Source organism: Hylaeus volcanicus, chromosome 3, assembly GCF_026283585.1.
Source record: "Hylaeus volcanicus isolate JK05 chromosome 3, UHH_iyHylVolc1.0_haploid, whole genome shotgun sequence".
Classification (NCBI taxonomy): Eukaryota; Metazoa; Arthropoda; class Insecta; order Hymenoptera; family Colletidae; genus Hylaeus; species Hylaeus volcanicus.
In genome coordinates, this window is record NC_071978.1 from 14,651,516 (window position 1) to 14,671,185 (window position 19,670).

Below are 19,670 nucleotides of genomic sequence, written 5' to 3' on the forward strand. Positions count from 1 at the left end.
GCCGAATTCAAATCTGACCACGAAATTGGTCTAGCATTTCTGGATGTTGAGAAAAAAGCGATTTAAATGAAAAAATCGTTTAAAATTGTGTTTCTTTTCGTTCAAATATCTTAATAATACTAATATAAATATTTATTTATATAGAATATCAAATAATAAATATAAATAAAATAATATATTAATCCTAAATAATGCTGTACGATAGTAATAGTGTCCTAGGTTTAAATCTCGTCACCGCTCGACGCACAATCTTTCGAAATATACATTTTACCATATTTATGGTCAACTTATTTATGCTTACTTGATTATCATACATATTTATATAGATATCAATATTTGAAAATGATGAATAATGTATTAGCTTTCTTTACAATTTTAAAACTTCATTAAGGATTTTGTTATATTTCTAAGCAAGTCTAAAGGCTGGTTCTGGGTTCATTGGATTCGACAGAGATTTGTGATTACAATCCAAAAGAGAATTTTTCTGAGTTTGTCCGAATTTGAGTTTTATAACTAGTTCAGTACTAACCGGCAAGCAACGTTTTACGTGTGCTTGTGCGTTCGTCGCCTTTAGTGGTCTCCGCGAGGTTCCTCTGCGGAACTACATATTTAGATAAAACATAAAAAAACATATGACATCCCACTCATGGCAAATAGTAGGAGGAATAGGTTATTAGATATTTTTAATAGAGCAATATATTTAATCGACCCAAAAATATCATTAATACGTTTTCAAGAACGAATATAAACGTATAAGAAGATAAATGTATCACCAGAAATAAAACAATTTATTGCAGGAAGGTAAGTAAATTCAAAAGCATGAGTTCTTGGACAACTTCCTCCATAAATAAGAGTATAATTATGGAAAAATGTATATTTAATTTAAAATACCTTGCAGCCAGATGACTGAAGAAAGTGGGAGTGAAGATTGTGCGTCGAGCGGTGACGAGATTTAAATCTAGGACACTATTACTATCGTACAGCATTATTTAGGATTAATATATTATTTTATTTATATTTATTATTTGATATTCTATATAAATAAATATTTATATTAGTATTATTAAGATATTTGAACGAAAAGAAACACAATTTTAAACGATTTTTTCATTTAAATCGCTTTTTTCTCAACATCCAGAAATGCTAGACCAATTTCGCGGTCAGATTTGAATTCGGCATGTCAAAGTCTATAAGAAATCATGTGTGGCAAGTTATAAAAAAATTTGGATCTAGGAGCTGAACTAGATTTTGGTGAAAAAGTGGAAGTTCAACCTAAATTTTGAAGGTCAAACATTGCCCGCATCACTTTCTCTATATTTTTCCCTTAATCTGTGAAGTTTCAGATTTAATTTCATCCAAGGATCATTGCTCTATCTCATTTCTGTCAAGAGTTCTACGATTTTTACACGGATTGTTCGATTTCGTCCACTGTGCGTCGCATGGGTTTCGGAGCATTCCTTCGGATCAGTGATGGGCAAAATCGTAATCGCAAATACAAATACGATTGTAATCGAATGTTTTCAAGTTGTGATTACGAATACGATTACGACCGTATTTTTACAGATTTACAGTCATTGAAATTCTTTACCTCAAAACCGACTTCAGATTCGTGTTCCTCGCCCCAAAAAACTTAGAAAACCATACATTCGTCGAAATCAAAAATGAAAAATTTTCAATTAAAATTCATGCCCATAGGGCAGAGCCTAGATAGGGTAACTTTTAAAAAAAATTTTATTTTGACGAAAGCATGGTTTTCTAAGTTTTTTTAATGTGAGGAACACGAATCTGATGTCGGTTTTGAGCTAAAAAAATGTATACGGCTGAAAACCTCTAAGAATACGGTCGTAGTCGCAGAAAAATTTGCGATTACGATTGTAATCGTATTCGTAATCACAACTCGAAAACATTCGATTACAATCGTATTCGTATTTGCGATTACGATTTTGCCCACCACTGCTTTGGATACTTGCAGAGGTTCGATACTTGACTGTGACAAAATTATGGGGAAGTAAGTACAGCTCCATTTCTATAAATCCGTCGCCACAGTGCCAGTGGTTCAAATGACCCGAAAACCCAGACAAAATATAAGGAATGTTCTGATTTGTATGAAACTTCGTATACCGGGGTTTTTCGGCCCGCTAATTACGAATCTGTAATCAAAATTTAAAAAATCAAAATGGCAGATCCAATATGGCCAACTTGTATGCCAAAAAGTTAATAAATTTGAATGAAATTTGGTATACTGGGGTTTCTTAGTTCGCTAATTACAGATCTGTAATCAAAATTTTAAAAATCAAAATAGCGGATCCAATATGACCGACTTGTATGGCAACAAAAAGTTATTAGATTTGTAGGAAAATGACTAAAATTATAATTATTCATTAATGTTTAACCATATTCTTAAATGATTAAAATTAAAAAAAATGTTAACAAATTTTAAACTTTTGTCATTTTATTTTTTTTCAATCAGTGGTGTTTCATTCTATTACGCATGATAGCGACAAAACTACATTTTAATAATCTTTTTCATTTTTCGATTCTCGATGATCCAACGTCAACTTATCGTGTCAACCATGATAAAAAAGAACAAATTTCATGTGGCTATAACAGTGAAAAAAATTATTAAATATAACAACAACAATTTTTTTATTAGTTTAACATTTCATTTACTTCGTAAAAATGGTTTATGGTTCATAAAAATGGCTAGCTTAATATTAAGCTAGTAGCGCCACGATTTTTTGAAAATGACAACGAGCTACGAAATTACTGTTTATTGTATAAATTAGTAAAAAATAAGTACTAAATATTCCACTAAGTAAGTCCGATATGATTATGGTCATTTTGTCCTTCCAGCAAGAATCAATTTGGTAAAGTCTTGTCCTTACGTAACACAACCGTCGACATAATAACATCAACGAAGATGCATTGATTTTCGCATTTCTTAATTCGATTCGATCGACATTATTTCTCCTCGTGGTTGAAGATTGCCAGATTAAATCGTCTGCAGCTATTTACAGGTAGTTTAATTAAAAAATTGGTCCGACCTCAGGACGTTACAACACTCGGTTTGAGAATGATCGAATCCCCGATTAAAGTCGACGATAACAGACAGCATTCGCGTAACCAATTGAGTCATGCGTGTGGCCCGAAAATGAAAATAAGGAATTGTCATAATCTTATCGTTCTGTCTCGGCCCGAGGGCGTTATCGAGTCAATATTCAGGACAATGACGAAACGCGTGCGCCACTTTATCTGAATCGCCTGATGGCCTTGAATCTTTTCGAGTAATTCGCGAAATTTCGAACATCGAGGTTGCTCGATAATTCATCGCAACTTTCACGGAGAAATTATGAAACAGGTCTCATGATCGTGATCGATGAATCGAAGCTTATAACGGACCTTGTAACGGTTACTTTCATTAATCAAACAAAATATCATCTCTTTAGGAAAATTTGTAGGAAAACTTAGATTTTTATGCTATGTTGATGTTACATTGGCCACTGTGAAGTTAGCACCTCATTTTCAAAAAATCAAATTTTCAGCACCAGTTCTATTTGCACCCACAATAGTTTTATAGTTCCTGATAGGTTTTAATATGATATTATATTTAAAATATGAGGTGCTAACTTCGCATCACCTGAAACTTCAACTGATCACAGCTTTTTTATTTTTCAATTGACGGCTAAATGACGAACCCGTCCACGATCTCTGTTTATTCGTTAGTAGCAACTAACGGAAGGGGGGAGATGTGGGCGCGCAAACAATAACATAAAACATAAAACGCTATGTTTGTTCTGAAGCTTCATTCGGACGCTACTCTCTTGGCAAAATCATTTCACTCCGTGACTCGGCTCTTAAAGATTACGATCATGAGCGGTCTCCGACATCGGCGGAGCGTCTTCTGCATGCTTCACGGGACAAAAAAAAAGCAGGGTGTACTTTACGAGCCCACCTAAATTCCATCGTTTCTCCGTTGGTGACGTTTACCAATCGCGACGTTGCACTCGTATGGGCTCGATTTATTGCACGCTGAGGCAAAATCCCCCAAACATTGTTCGGAAGTGGTAACACTTTTAGATTTTTCCGAAACTTAATGTATACAGTGGGTGTACAATGTTCACAACAATTAACGTGACAGCCAACATGTGAACAAAATACACCTGTCAGTGTCGTCGCTTAAACTGTATCGTAGAGTGGGTGGAATGTATTCGTACATCGATCAATTTCCCAAAAAACTTTTGTGGGAAATTGTAGTTTATTAACTCCTTCTTTCTTATAATCAATGGTATTCTGCATATTCTCGGACATCTCTAGAACATAGTTCAAACAACAATTACTAGTTTCTATAATTTGCCAAATTAACAAGAAAATACGAAAAATTGGTAGAAATATAGAAGCAATAAGTATTCGCACGGTTCTAATGGCGAACAATTTACAGTAGAATTTGTAACATAAGCATATCAGTTTATCGCTTCGTGGGAATTAGAAAACACTAAATTTCCAGTTAAAAAGACTTAAACAATGCTCTAATAAAGGAATGAAAGAAGATCTCATCCCGAATAACATCGACATTTATGACAGTTCATTTAATGCCTAGAAGAGTTGCAGTAATTGTAAAATCAAAAGGACATCCCATGAAGTATTAATTATTTATACATTAATGTAAATTTCGTTTTCCTTTTAAATGACGTTTTAAAAATTTAACACTTTTACGAATACTTATTCCTTCTGTATTTCTATCGAGTTATTGTTTTTTCTTGTTGATTTCTCACTTATACAAAATACCTAATCCTTTCGTACTGTATCGATTCTAGAGATTTCCAAAAATATGTAGAATATCATTGTTTATAAAAAAAAAGTTAATAAATTACAATTTCATATAGTTTTTTTGGAAATTGATCGGTATACGAATACTTTCTACACCCACTGTAAGAATTTTTGGATATACAGGGTGGGACACTTAAGACTTGTTCTTAAGATATCCCCGTACATTTGACGAAACTTTTCGAGAGAAAGATGTTTGGTTCGAAGGGAGACATACAATAATAGACAAAAAAACTGTGTCGAGGACGTATTTTCCGAGATTTCAAGCTTATTGGTGTTTTTTTTCTAAATGAGATGGGGTATTTTCATTTTTGTAATCTTGTAGCTGATAATAAAACAAATAAAAAAATATACAGTTGACTTTCAGATGAATTATTCTTATAAAATCGTACCCCAACGTATACATACAGTGGCGAGCATATAAATAGGGGAAATGTTTTGTTAACATATAAGACGTTGTTCTCCAGTCCCGATTGATATTTCTCCTTTAGTCTTTCCATACTTCAGAAGTGCATTTCCTAAGCTTTACAATGCTGTATAGTTTTAATTACTAACGCCGTTTAATTAATAAAAAAACAATAGTAGACTTGAAATAAGGACATTTTTGGAGAGCATCTAAATAGGGAAAACTGAGTTGCTTATTTTAAACGCATATTTTGGTAAGTTCATATGATTATAAAGTACAAATAATAATACCAAAATACCATATGTAAAGTGCAGTTAGGTATATCAGTTTTCGCACATAGAAATGGGTCATGGCAAACATATTACAACTGTGCAACGTCTAGAAATTCTCCGACTTCAGAATGAAAAATTAACGCTTTTGTAAAATTTCTAAGCGTTTTAAAATCTCAATTAATGCTGTCCATCAAGCACTTAAACATATTAAAGTAAATGGAACTGTTGATAATAAAATACGCAATGAAAGACCACGAAAAACTACACCACGATTGGATCGAACGATACACCGTCTTTCAGAAGCGGGCCGATTTAAGAATGCGGTTGATATTCATCGTGAAATTTCCACACAAATGAACACAAAAATTCGTGTTCACACCGTACGGCGCCGTCAGAATGAATTTGGACTAAGAGGACGCATCGCCCGTAAAAAACCATTTATTAGTCAAAGGAACCGTAAGGCAAGACTAGCCTTTGCTAAAGAGCATCTTCTCTGGGCAAGAGAGAAATGGGCGAAAATAATTTTTACTGAGGAGTCTAAGTTTAATCGCTTCGGATCAGATGGAAGAACTTATGTATGACGTCGAATAGGTGAAGAATTTAATCCGGAGTGTTTAAAATCAACCGTTAAAGGAAGAGACGGCTCTGTGATAGTCTGGGGTGGTATGACCAGAAACGGTCCTGGTCCAATTTGCCGTATTAAAGGCATCATGGACCAGCATCTTTATGTCGACATTTTAAACGAACATTTAATGCCATTTAGTCGAGAAAATTATTTATGTAAAAATGGTAGAAGTCCCCTTTCTCCTCTCCTATCTTCATACTCTAATGTTTTATAAATCTTTTAGTATTATGTATATCTCTTATCTTCTGAAGTTCCTGCTATGTCAAGTTTATTCTGAGTTTCTATTAGGTATTATGTATAATGTGCACTAAAAAATCATACTCTTTATACAAAAAAAAAAGAATTATACAATTTAAAATGGTAGAAAAAACTCATAACTACTACGTGAGTGACATCCAACGAGAATGCGACCGACATAGTATAGAATCATTGAGGAAATAATTCAATAGATACTTTTGTTCGTTTCAGAAGAAAATTATAATGCAACAAATTAATACAAAAGAAATAGTACATTTTATTTTGTGTACATATTGGAGCAAAGCGCAAGAAAGAGAAGAGTCTAAATAACGGTTCATAAACAACGGTTATTTTATTCATCGCACAAGACTTATTACCCTTGATGCATTTTGTATAAAATATAAAATGTAACTATGATTAAAGGTGAACAAATTACAATTATACTACTTACATTTACAACTACAAATTATACATTTACTTTCTGACGTGTCAACCACATTATGTTTATTACGAATTTGATTAGGAACCGACGCCGACGTAATACTAATTATAACAAAACATTGTTTTTTATGCAGAGTAAATGTTACAGTTTTAAAATAATAATACGTAATAAATTTGCATAATTTAGTTGGAGAAGATTCTTAAGTATTATATTACACCTGAAAATGTTTAATTTTCCGAATTTTGTTTCTTACTTTTTCCGGCTTTTCAAGTGTTTGTTCTGGGATGCATTGGAGTCATAATGGAAGAGAGCACAGTTACCCTTAAATTTAGGCATGCATTCATGAAATTTGATTGAATAACTCACCCAATGTTGTGTTGTTACGATCTCGCCGTCCGCTCCGTCCATGGCCTGTTGGATAAAGAGAGGAACCGATCAGTGATCATTCCTAAATTCTACAGGTTCAATCGCGATCGAAAGATACAAGGGTCATTCAAATACCGGGTGATTCACGAGAAACAGAACTCCTAATTATTTCAGTTCGGCTTAACTCTTTGCGGCACAGGAATTCGGGTCATAAAATAGAGCCATGTTGCACAGGAATTTTATTGCGTGTTAAATCAAACAAAATTGTTATATTTTTATTAATAAAGGTATCACACCTATACACATGCAGTTATTGCAAAATTTCGAGGTGGGATTAAAAATGTCCCACCATGCATTACGGTCCATCAAAAAGGTGGGACACTTTTAATCCCACCGTGCCCCAAAGAGTTAAAGATAAAAAAAAACGTTGGAGGGAAAAGTTCTATAATAATGTCTAATTTTTCATCGTCGTGAACGGTAACCTTCCCTTAATAGTATATGCGTACCGAGAGCTAATGGTTTAAGAAATTAAATTTTTGTTGATCACACGGAATAGAACTCATTCTTTGGTTCAAGGTCATTTAAAGGTCATAGTGTATCACATCGTTGTACTCGTCTTGACGCCAGCTACAATCTTATGAAGTTGGAAATATAGGATGCAATCCAAAAATTATCTCATATTTGCCACCTTAAACGATACAACTTTTCCCTGCAACATTTTCTTTTATCTTTAAGCCGAACTGAGATAATTAGGTGTTCTGTTTCTCATGAATCACCCGGTATAAACCGGAATTTTTTTACATTTGGCGCCCCGGTGAGTTGCTTCGCGCTATCGAGAATTTGCGAAAACATAAACAATTTTTTACTCGAAAACGATTCGTCTTCGGTATGTGGTTCCTTTGAAGCTTTTCACTTACTCCTCAAGTAGAATTTTTTAAAATTAAAAAAAACTTTGACCTTAAATTTCGAGGTCGTAATGGATTTTGCGGACAGTTTCATTTGCAAATGTCCACCGATCCAGATGTGTACAATAACCCCTGAAAGTGGTGATCATTAATTTTTTTACGCTCTCTACAATTGGTTATTGGAGCAACCGACTGCTTTTTTTCCTACGGGAATTAGAAAACTTCCTATTTGATGAAGAAAATGTATTTTGTTGAAGGAAAGTGCGTAGGAAAATAAGACACTCAAGTGAGAGTAAGCGTCTCACTTTACCAAGTACACGTAATCCATTCACTGCCAGGCTAATTTAAAGCGTTTTGCCTTGATGTGTAATCTATGTTATTATAATAGTTTGATAATGAAAAGTGATATTAAATTTCTTGTTTTAAAAAGAAAATTTACGATGATTATTTACAATAATTCGTAACTCAAAAAGCTATAAACTTACCTCCCCCCCCCCCCCGAGTAATTGCAATCAACTTGAACTACGAGACATCCCGTAATTGGCAGTGAATCGGTTAAATATGACTTTTTTATAAGTCATAAATAATAATGCTTCTAAATAATCTGAGGACTCAGATGAGAAAAATTTATTTAAAAAAGGACGCGTTACACAGATTTCAAGAGTCATTGGCCAGGTAATAATCCTTTTAGCGCGGGACAATTTTTGCTGGAAGTTCTACGGGGCATACTACTGCCAGGGTCGCGCTCGTAGCCTAAAGAGCGAATATGCTCAAATAGACGGCAATGTGGATTTGTTACAACAGGTTCAGGTGAATTATGCAAAGCGCATCAACCTGTGCAAATAGTGGAGATCATACTTAATATTCCAATTCAATAGAATGTTATTAATAATATCTAAATTATTTCGTATCTGAAAAATATTCCTTATATGTTTAGATTTTAAGAATACCCTGTATATTTATTATACGTTTAAAATACACAAATATGTTTCTCGCTATGCAACGTTATTCGTCAACTCGTATGTAGTACAGATATTTAGATCAACAAACTGAGGATCTTTATGGAAAATAAAATGTTTGCATTCAAAACAGTATGAATAGTATATGTAGTAACTATAAATAGTGTGAACGTTATTTTCAATATTTGTTTTTATTATTACATACTGTGTGCATTTTATAGTTCCTTGTGTGGGAAGGTGGAACAAATTTGGACACTTTTTGTGATTAATATATTTAATAATTGATTAGTATATTAAGACATCATTAATGCCACGCACATGCTTTTTTAACTTGATTCACTCTAACGTCTTTTCCTCACACACTACCAACCTAACTCCCTCTCCACGCATACCAATCTTACTTCCTCGCCCTCATTCCAAAACCAACTCTCACACCTTGTATACTAAATTTTCTCATAAATGTATAAAAATCAGCAGTTCATTGATCAAATTCAAAATTTGGTACACAATTTGAATTCAGAAAGGAATTCACACTTAAAAATTAAACTCTGCACAAGTCATCATAATGTTAATAAGTCGTGTACCTTTATCGTATACTGTTTGTAAGTTTGAACGGTCCAGCCAAACTCACCATACACAAAAAGTCGTATGATAACACGCGTGATAGCGTAGGTTGCGGGACAACAGGTGAGGTTAAGAGACCACGTGCAGAGAAAGAGAGAGAAAATAAGCCGAGTTGAATATACACTCTAGAATAATTGTTTAGGTTAAGGTATTAAAGATTAATTGATTAATATAAGAAATATCGACAATTGTGTAGATTCAGGTTAGCAAATGTTAATTGATGTGTGTGTTTAATGTATACATGTAAACAGTTATATTAAATTATAGTTGTAAAAACTACATCGACACGTGTTGATATTTATCCTACCCGACTGAAATAAAAATAAAAATTGTCGCGGAACACGAGACTTACAATAAGTTCTAAATCAATAAATTTCTCTATTCATCTAACCACCGCTTAAAAAGCGAAAGATACTCACATCCTTCTTCCTCTTCACGGCTGCCGCACCTGAAACAATCGAACGAGACACTTCAACTTTGACGGACTCTCGCTCGAAGACGAAGGGGTTAAAAAGAAACTAACCGGCTGTAGAGTTTGGTAACCGTGCTCCGTTGGTGCCGGTGGGTGCTGCAGGGTTGGCAGCGGGGGTGGGCGTCCCCACGGAGGGCGGCACGGTCCGGGTTCCGAACGGAAAGTAAGGAGAATCCGGTGGGTAGGTGGCGCCCTCGACACCTCCGCCCCCGCCGCCACCACCGCCTGGCCCCCCACCGGGCCCTCCCGCCGTCGGACCGTATGCTGTTCCGCCATACGTCTGTAAAAAGACCAATTCCCATAGGTTATTCGACCACTGAAGAAATTACACTCAGAAACGGTGTACTAACTAACAACACAGTATAGGTATTTATAACCAGTAGCGTCACTAGGTGTCGGCACCTTTGATGTTGGTGCTTTGAGAATATACTGTGCGTTCACAACATGTTGGCGAGGCAAACTCATTTTCTTTTTCACTCTGTCCCTCTCTCTTGCTACCACGCGCTACGTCGTTATTGGCTACGGCCAATAACAAAGGACGACAGCGAACATATAGAGACAGAGTGAAACAAAATGACGTTACAGCATCGGGATAGCCTCCTAATCAAAGTGCCGATTATTACAGTCCTAGAAACACTTATAAAGATAACGAAACCCCGAGAATGATTAGCCACGCCAATGCTATGAAATCAATTAATCTCACTTTGTCCGGATATGCTCACCGTCGTCTCTTGTCACCGGCCGCAGCCAATTGTTACGTTCCCGTTCTAAATTTCCTTATTTGTAGTCGGATGTGCGCACTCGGTATTCTTCACGTAGGCAGAGGAATTCGAGACCAATGCGAAGCTAGGGCGTAGTTCCTCGGAATCATGCAATGTACTTCCCCGCCACCCCTTGGCCTATGATTTTTGAATATAAAAAGAGTGACAACGAAGGCATATCGGGTCTAGTCAAAGTCTAGAAAGGGTTCGAGCAAATCTTAATCATACAGTACGTAGTCTACTGTTAGGCATTATCTTATCGTTGTAGTCGTTCCCCGTTTGCTCGCGTTCGTGAAGACCGAGAAGGATTAGATTCTTGCTTCGCGGAATCGAAACTATACTTTTTAACTCAGTTTATATTTGTAACAATTTAGATTACCATTAGTACGCCGCGACAATTACTTATAACAATTGTAAGTCCCGGTGGATATCAGAATATATGTATAATCATTTTTAATTAGTGTTGATCAATTATAATACCCAGTCCAGTACCCACTAAGGTGTACCTTTGCCGCTCGAGGTACACCAAAAACTGTTACGAGGCCTAATACTAACATTTCCTGCGGCTTCCCACGTTAGCCATACGTGCGTTCGTCCGCATATCACCTTCCTGAGACTCCCTACGTTAGCCATACGTGGCTTCGTCCTCGATAACCAACCTCATGGAGCTCCCTACGTTAGCCATACGTAGGTTCGTCTCCGCGTCTACTTCCTCAAGGCACTCAGTGTTACATAACAACACTGGCCAAGCCATTAACAAAACCATATTCCAATAGAAAAGCCCCGGCTACGCAGCCGCCCTCTTCAGGAGAGGTCAGGAGAGTGTCAGGAAAGGTGGAACAGAGTGAGAACCGTGTTCTTGGCTCGCCAACTTGTGAACGCAGAGTAGAAATGGAGGAGGAATTGCTTTGTTCTGTATAGACCGAAAGTGTGTCCAAAGTCTGTACGAGAGAGAAAGGTATAAAGTGATATTCGTCCTCTCTGCGCATAGTCTGCAGAAATTAAATTAAAATTAATAGTCTTCCGATAAGCTCATGTGGAACCCATCTGCCTTCCTTTTCAATCTTTCCCATGGCATGTAAGCGCACAGAAATGCTACTCAGCAAGCTCCTTTTCAGTTTGAGCATAGTTTATATGTAGTAATTATTGCAATTCATCAGTAACAACTTTTTGAGGATGCACAGCACGCGGTTCATCTTGAAAACTGAAATTTCCTTGTCGAAACTTTTAATACTACCTTTTACGTATACACTAACGATCAAAACTTAGCGGACAAATTTTTAAACGGTTCAAAAACATGAAAGTTTTCAACCGATTGGAATTAAATACGTGATGAGTAGTTTTGTAGTGTCCTCTGGGCGTATGTAAAGTTACATAAGCGAGGGTTGATGCGAAGGGGTTAATTCACCCCCCTAAAGGGGAGGGTGTAGAAAAACGCCTCTTTGAAACAGGCCAGGGATGACGGAAGGGGTTGAAAAATTCAAAAAAACCTTTAGGGCGACTCTCCTTGATGCCCTCTACAAAATGCACCCCTTGAAATCCCTCTCGGACAAACCCACCCCCTACAACCTCCCACCCCCTCTAAAATCCACAATTTTTGGACGACGGTCTCGATTATGGACTCAATGCATTCTCTGGACTCCCCTGATCAAGAAAATGCCATCACCCATACCGTGCTCCCAATAGGCGCCCATTGGGGGGGGGGGGGGGGGTGGAACAGCTTGCAAATTTTCAACCCCCTTCGTAAAAAAACACTTCCACGCATCGGAGGGCGATGAAATTCACTATCTTTGTTCTCGATACGTTAAGGATGAATGCCGGAAAGGTCCCGTTTCGAAAACTGCCCCCGGAGCTGAAGGGAGGGGGGGCAGAGGTAGGGGTGGTCCACCCCCAAGTGTAAGGGATGGGACGTTATCACATTGCGTGGATCACATGTCCAACAGTCCAGGGCATCGAGCTGACACAGTTTTGATGTTTTTTTCCCGCGTGAATAGCAATACAATACGAAAATGTCGATTTTTTTTTGAAAATTGCTTCCAATCAACTTCCCTTCGCATCAACCCTCGCCCATGTAACTTTACACACGCCCAGAAGACACTACAAAACTACTCCTCACGGAGTTTAATTTCAATCGGTTGAAAACTTCCATGTTTTTGAACCGTTTAAAAATTTGTCCGCTAAGTTTTGATCGTTAGTGTAGCATGACTCACAATATCTTCACCCTCTGCATCACAGATCATTTCAGTGACTTCAGCAGCATTTTTTTTTACATGCAACGCGAAATGGAAGAAAAATCGAATATGCTATTTTGTAACTGCCACCGAGAATACTACTTATTTTTAGGGTAATATAGATGAAATGTCATTGCATGGCATCTTAAACTATTGAATGTCGATGCTTTACGAACGTAAATGGCCGGGAAATTCAAGTAAAGTTTAAAACTAGTTTCGGTTGTATGAAATGTAGAGCTCAGAATTTTGTTGTAGACCTAATAGAAAATGAGAGACCAGTTTCAGTCCTTCAAGTTTACAAAAGTAGGCAGAATGCATGGCAGAAAGTCTAGTTGCAAGAAATTTAAATGTTAATGATGAAGTGAGAAAATAAACGAAGAGATCCACTAACGCACAATTTATTGGGTTAGAATAAAGTTAATTTAAGATGTTTATCGATAAATTGAAATAATGTTAATGAGAAACTAATAAAATTAACGATAAGCGTGGAAATTGTTATTGGTCTTTTTTAAACGAATTTACAAAAGATTGAAAAGTGTCAAAGGAGATATGTTGTCAGCATACCTAATTTCACTAATATGATGAGCCCTACATTGCATGCACTCAGCCATAATTTTGTTAATGCTATGTCTTTTGGTATATTGATCGACATTTAACATTACTAGGTACAACATATTTCGCACATTCATGGTACAAATTTTCAGAAATTTGTGCAAAAGGAGATGCTTCTTCGTCTATAACCTTCTCTGGACAACCTCCAAGCCTGTGAGACTCCTTCGTTTCTATAAGCTTTGCGTAAAAAGTCTAAATTAAAAACAGTTTGATGGTTGTTTCAGGAGTTTTTCACAAAGAATAAGATCCGAATTATAGATTGGCCGAGTCAATCTCCAGAATTAAATCCCATAGAACATTTATGGCAAGAGCTTCAACTAAGAATAGGAACTGTTAATTGTACCAATAAAGCTGGTTTATGGACAAAAATTCAAAAAGAGTGGAAAAATATTTCTCAAGATAGAATCATCAAACTTATTGAATCGATGCCTCACCGATGTGCCGCCGTGATAGCTTTACAGGGTATGGTTACTAAATACTGATGATAATGTTACATTTGTAACCATTTTCGAAAATTTTTTCTTCAGTTATCGTATTTTTTCTTCATGTTTTGTATTTGACCGGATACTTATGAAGAAGTAAAAATTGTTATTTTGTTTACTACGATATATTTGTATTTCAACTTTACACCTATTATACATAACTTAATTCCAAAATTATTTTTGGCCGGAAACTTTTGCATGCAACTGTAAATTAAAAACATTTTGCTGGTATAAAGAAATTAAAGAAGTACACACTTTAATTACAAATCGAAAATAATTCAATAGTGTAAAAACTTTTGACAGTCAGCGACACGATGTACCTAGCTTTTGTATTTAAACCACAATAACATTTTTTATGATACAAATACATTGAAAAGTATGAGGTGAACTTAAAGGGTAGTTATTAGGTATTTGGGAAATTTCATGAAGATAAATGTTGTCCTTTACAGCATGTTATTTGGTCACATAGTTTAGGAGATAATGAAAAATGAAAATAATTCACAGAAAAATTAACTATAGGTCATTCATTCATTACACAACCGAATTCGTCATTAACATTTGCATATAAAAATCTATCTCTACATTACACACAGTTAAATGCGTTCAACTGTTACGAAGTATCCAACTACATAATTCTACATATACATAAACACTACAGTAATTATTCCTATGCGAGTTAGAATAGTATTTCACCCGGGTGAAACCGCGGAACGCAGCTAGTTTTCTGTATACTTTATCATATTTTTATGAAAATTAGCAGAAATGCTATCCAATGTGTGTACTTTTAATATATCTATGAAATATTCATGTCAGACATTTACTGCCAACAGAAACAATTCGCAGATAGGATATTCTTTTCGGTTCAAAAGGCGATGTTCTCTTACAACGAAAGTGGAACACGCAGATGTTACGACGCGATAACCGAAGAAATTATATCTACAATTTATAATTAACAGATTGTTGTTTACTCGCGATTGGCCGATTGACGTTATCGAAATGCGCGTCGAATTTATGAAATGCGTAATAGGAAGACGACCTTGCACCCGCATTCATCGCGCCTGTTGCTACCACATTTAATTGTCTCGTCTACATGACCTTCCTTTTATATCGATAACCGTTGATGTTGTACAGTAATCACGGTCGAGAATTGTCGAATCATGACACGAATCCTTCGGAGAAATTTCTGCTCCTTGTATGTCATTAAAATTACCGAGTAGATTACTGAAAAATTGAGCATGCCACTCATTTTGGTAATGAAACACGAATGAAAAATGGATGCAAACACATATGTTCAAAAAATAAAAGCAGAATATATATTTTACTTATATATGATGATGAAAAATGAATGGAAAATGAATGTAAGCACATGTCTTCAAAAGTAAACATGCAGTATTACCCTGGGTCCACACTGCGCGAACACGAACCAAGAACATACCCTAAAAACATTCGCAAGGGTGTTCTTACTGTCGCTAACATGCCGGCGAACATCTACGATGTTCGTACTCCTGTGAAATTGATGTTATTTTGTGGATTCGGGTGATCCGCATCCCCTCCATGCTTGGAAATGCTCCAAAGCAAACGAACGTTTACGACCACCCGCCGCCAGATACTCCAAAGGAATAATATGCGTGACCGTAGTTAATATTACTTCCTTAATATTCATTCAAGTTTTTATGCTTTTTTTGTTGTATCTTGATGAAAATATATGCAATATATTGACGAGATTTTTCTAATAAAAATTATATCAAATACGACGCAATTCAAACAATTTTGAGTTTCGGTTATAATAAGTAACAGATTTTGTTACAGCCTATATATATTACACATACTATTCTTCAAGAAATGTTCGTTGACCTTTTTTTTAAGACAGTATGCTTGCCTATTAATATTTTTTAAAATACCATTTTACGTCCCTTGTCAGCTTCGCGTCTTAAAAAAGTTAGCTATGTGAACCTGATACCCGACTTTTCAAAAACTCATTTGTTTATGGAAAATAATAGCATTTCGTTTGTACTTGATTGAACCATTAATAGTTTCGTTTGTACCTTCATCAATTAATAAATAAAAAAAATAAAAAAAAATCACCCGACATTGAGATTTTTGTAATCTGTTTTTTCACTTCGTTTATACTTCACTAGTTTAAATTTTACAGCCAATTGTTGTACGCGTAAGAAAGGAGTAAATTAATTTTCAAAATTTTTTTTATCTGTTCTTCCTCTGTGCCTGTAACTTTAATTTTGAAAACAATACGGTCTCATTCCCTTACGTTTCCACTTCAAAATGAGTTCTTCAGAAATACCCAGAATTGGTGAGTGACGAACTCTCCCCTTACGCGTATAAACAATTGCTTATAAATCATAAACTATTGAGGTACAAACGAAACGAAAAGCGATACAAACGGGTACAAACGATTCTAAAGAATAGGGAAAAAACAGATTTCAAAAATCTCAATGTCGGGTGTTTGTCATTTTTTTTATTTTTTTTATTTATTAATTCATAAAGGTACAAACGAAACTATTGATGGTACAATCAAGTACAAACGAAATGCTATTATTTTCCATAAAAAAAATGAATTTTTGAAAAGTCAGGTATCAGGTTCACATAGCTACAAAAGTTACTTAGGTTTTTCATAGGTCCTAATTATCTCCTGGCAAGAATTTTACAATCTATTTCCTATTTTTGAAGAGACTTTTTAATCGGTTACTGGCTCACAAAATCAAGTGTTAACATTATAAAAATATTGCATATTGTAAACGAAACTTAAAGTTGTCTGAATTGCATTGTGTTTGGTGCCATTTTTATCAGGAAAATCTCACCAATATATTGCATATACTTTCATCAAGATACAACAAAAAATATACAAACTTGGATGAGTAATAAGAAAATAATGTTATCTTCGGTCACGCATATTATCCCTTTGGAGTATGTACCTACCTGCGGGTGGTCATAAAGATCAGCCCCACAGTTGGAAAGAATAGCAATGCCCAAGCTCCGAGGGTTTGAAAAGTGACAAGAACGAGGAAAAAAGTGATGTTCTTCCCGAACGTGTTCGCCGGATCCACCACCTCGTGGATCGCTGAATTTGGTTCGCGAACATAGTTTTCGCCTAACCCAGCGGGGCTACTTTTACGACTTTACGCCTATTAGGAGGGTCATTTGTTAGCGAACTCTGCTATTTCCCGTCCACACTACGGCGAAAACCGGTGAATAACAGGGTTAGCTACCATGTTCACGAACGATGTACGCGAACCAGTGTTCGCGCAGTGTGGACCCGGGGTTAGTCTAAGAGCTGGCTACGAAAATCAGGAATGATAAGATGCAGCGAAAATTTGTATCTAAAAACACTCCTTACTAGATAACAAAGACAATAGCGCTGCAGCCAGAAGTTGCTTCCGGGGCTGGAAGTGTGGGCGAGCGGTCAAACATGTTAATTTTTAATCAAAATGAAATCTTTGAGTGTAGCCCTGAAATTTTGTGTAGTTATAGTTTTTAACTGTAGAAATCGCATAAAGGTCGGGGTTTAAATGTTGCCAGAAGTTGATAAAGTTGTAAACAAATTGTTTAAATTTAAATAATAAGGTGCAGTTCTGGCAATGTGTTTTTCTTATTATTTATACTATTAGTTAACTACATATGCAATGACAGAAGGCTAAGGTGCGGGAAATGCATACAAAAAAGAACAATACAAATTATTGAATCGAAAAGTAAATAAATTATGCGATAAATAAAATCGAATCGATTTCATTTGTATTGTTCTTTTTTTCGACCATTGTTTAATCGGGCAACGACCTGTCTATGTCCGGTTCAAGAATGTCTAAATTCAGCGACACGTATCGACGCGTGGACTGCAAGCTAGCAGTACTTGCGGCTAGCAGCATGACCACATAGGTATAAAATTGTATATAAAGTGATAGCACATTGTAAATCAGCAGTACATTGAATAAAGTCATTGACAAGTGCACATACGATCCTTCGATTTATCTTCGAACACCGGTGAATACTAATTCTTTAAACGCTGCAAAACCCACGATATCTCAAATTTCTTACAAAAACGCCTGAGAGCATAGTAATAGTTTATTTGCATATGGTAGTGAAAAATGGATGAAAAATGAATTCAAACACATATATGTATTTAAAAATAAAAGTGGAATATATGTTTTATTTATATATGATAGTTGAAAATGGTAATGAAAAGTGAATACAAAATTAATACATACATATATAATATATTCAAACATAAAAATGCAATATATATTTTATTCACATATTTTAAGAGATTATTCGTAAAATAAACTTTATAATATTAGTCTTGCCGATAATATTTTTCAAAATGTACCCTGTATAGGTGGGATATTGGTATTATTGGAGAAAAACTCCTTCGTATAAACAAATTCTATTATATTATGAATAAAAATATATAATGTTCCATTTAAAAAATTTATTTGCTTGTTAAAACTCTTCCACTACTTCATTTACAAAAAAAATTCCAGAGATCACCGAAGTTGTATCTTTGTACCAAATAACTTTTGTAATATCAATTTTTTGATAGCTTCATATCTTGTATACCATTCTCTTTAGACGTCTCTATTGTCTCTAACCTTAGTTCATTTTTAAATATTTATACTTTGAGAAAATACCAACAAGAAAAATAAGTTTTTCGAAAGTCCTATAGTAGAATACCTTTATCTATACCAGAAAACTGTTTTTAATTTAGATTTATCCATACCAGCACAGTTTTTAATTTAGGCTTTTTATGTAGAGTTTATACAAAAGAAGTAGAATCACAATGGAGGTTGTCCGGAGAAATGTTATAGAAATGTTTCTCTTTGGCGATGTTATCCAAAATGTGCATGCATAGCTAACGCTTAGTAAGGTTTCTAGGAAGAAGCAGAGATAGTAGATTTTTCGACGGCGTCGGTGAGCAATATCTAATCGGCAGTCGTTAAACCATAACTGATAAGAAGTATTGATTTGGGTGGGTGATTTATTGGACTGACCTCCTATACGTTTCATCGCTTTGGTTCCTTCCTTGTCGCGTGTCTTCCGACACTTTCGAATACATATAAAATCACATTTACAAGCGAATCGTCTAAGAATCTTATCACCTCAAATCGATCACTTACCACAAAGATTTATTTCTCTACCAGCTGCGTCTCGCGGTTTCGCCCACGAGGAATACTATTCTTATTCACGTAGGTGCCATAATTACTGTAGTGCGTATGTAAGTATGTAGTTGGGTACTTCGTAATAGTTGAACGCATTTAACTGGGTGTAATGTAGAGATAGATTTTCATATGTACAGTGGGTGTAGAAAGTATTCGTACATCAATTAATTTCCTAAAACCAAGTGAAATTTTAATTGATTAACTTCTTTTTTATAATCAATGATATTCTACATATTCTTATAAATCTCTAGAATAGATACAGTACGAAATGATTAGTTATTTTGTAG

General features: G+C 35.4%; 1 protein-coding gene across 1 annotated transcript in view; it reads right to left on the reverse strand.

Annotated features, from left to right (window-relative positions):
* The window catches only part of LOC128873230 (protein daughterless), a 400,065-nt gene that overhangs the window by 370,001 nt on the left and 10,394 nt on the right, over positions 1 to 19,670 (reverse strand). The window contains exons 2-4 of the mRNA XM_054116636.1: positions 10,184 to 10,412; positions 10,080 to 10,108; positions 7,173 to 7,217 (exon numbers count right to left, since the gene is read on the reverse strand). Coding sequence (XP_053972611.1) covers positions 7,173 to 7,217; positions 10,080 to 10,108; positions 10,184 to 10,412 — 303 coding nt within the window. The remainder of the gene's footprint in view (positions 1 to 7,172; positions 7,218 to 10,079; positions 10,109 to 10,183; positions 10,413 to 19,670) is intronic.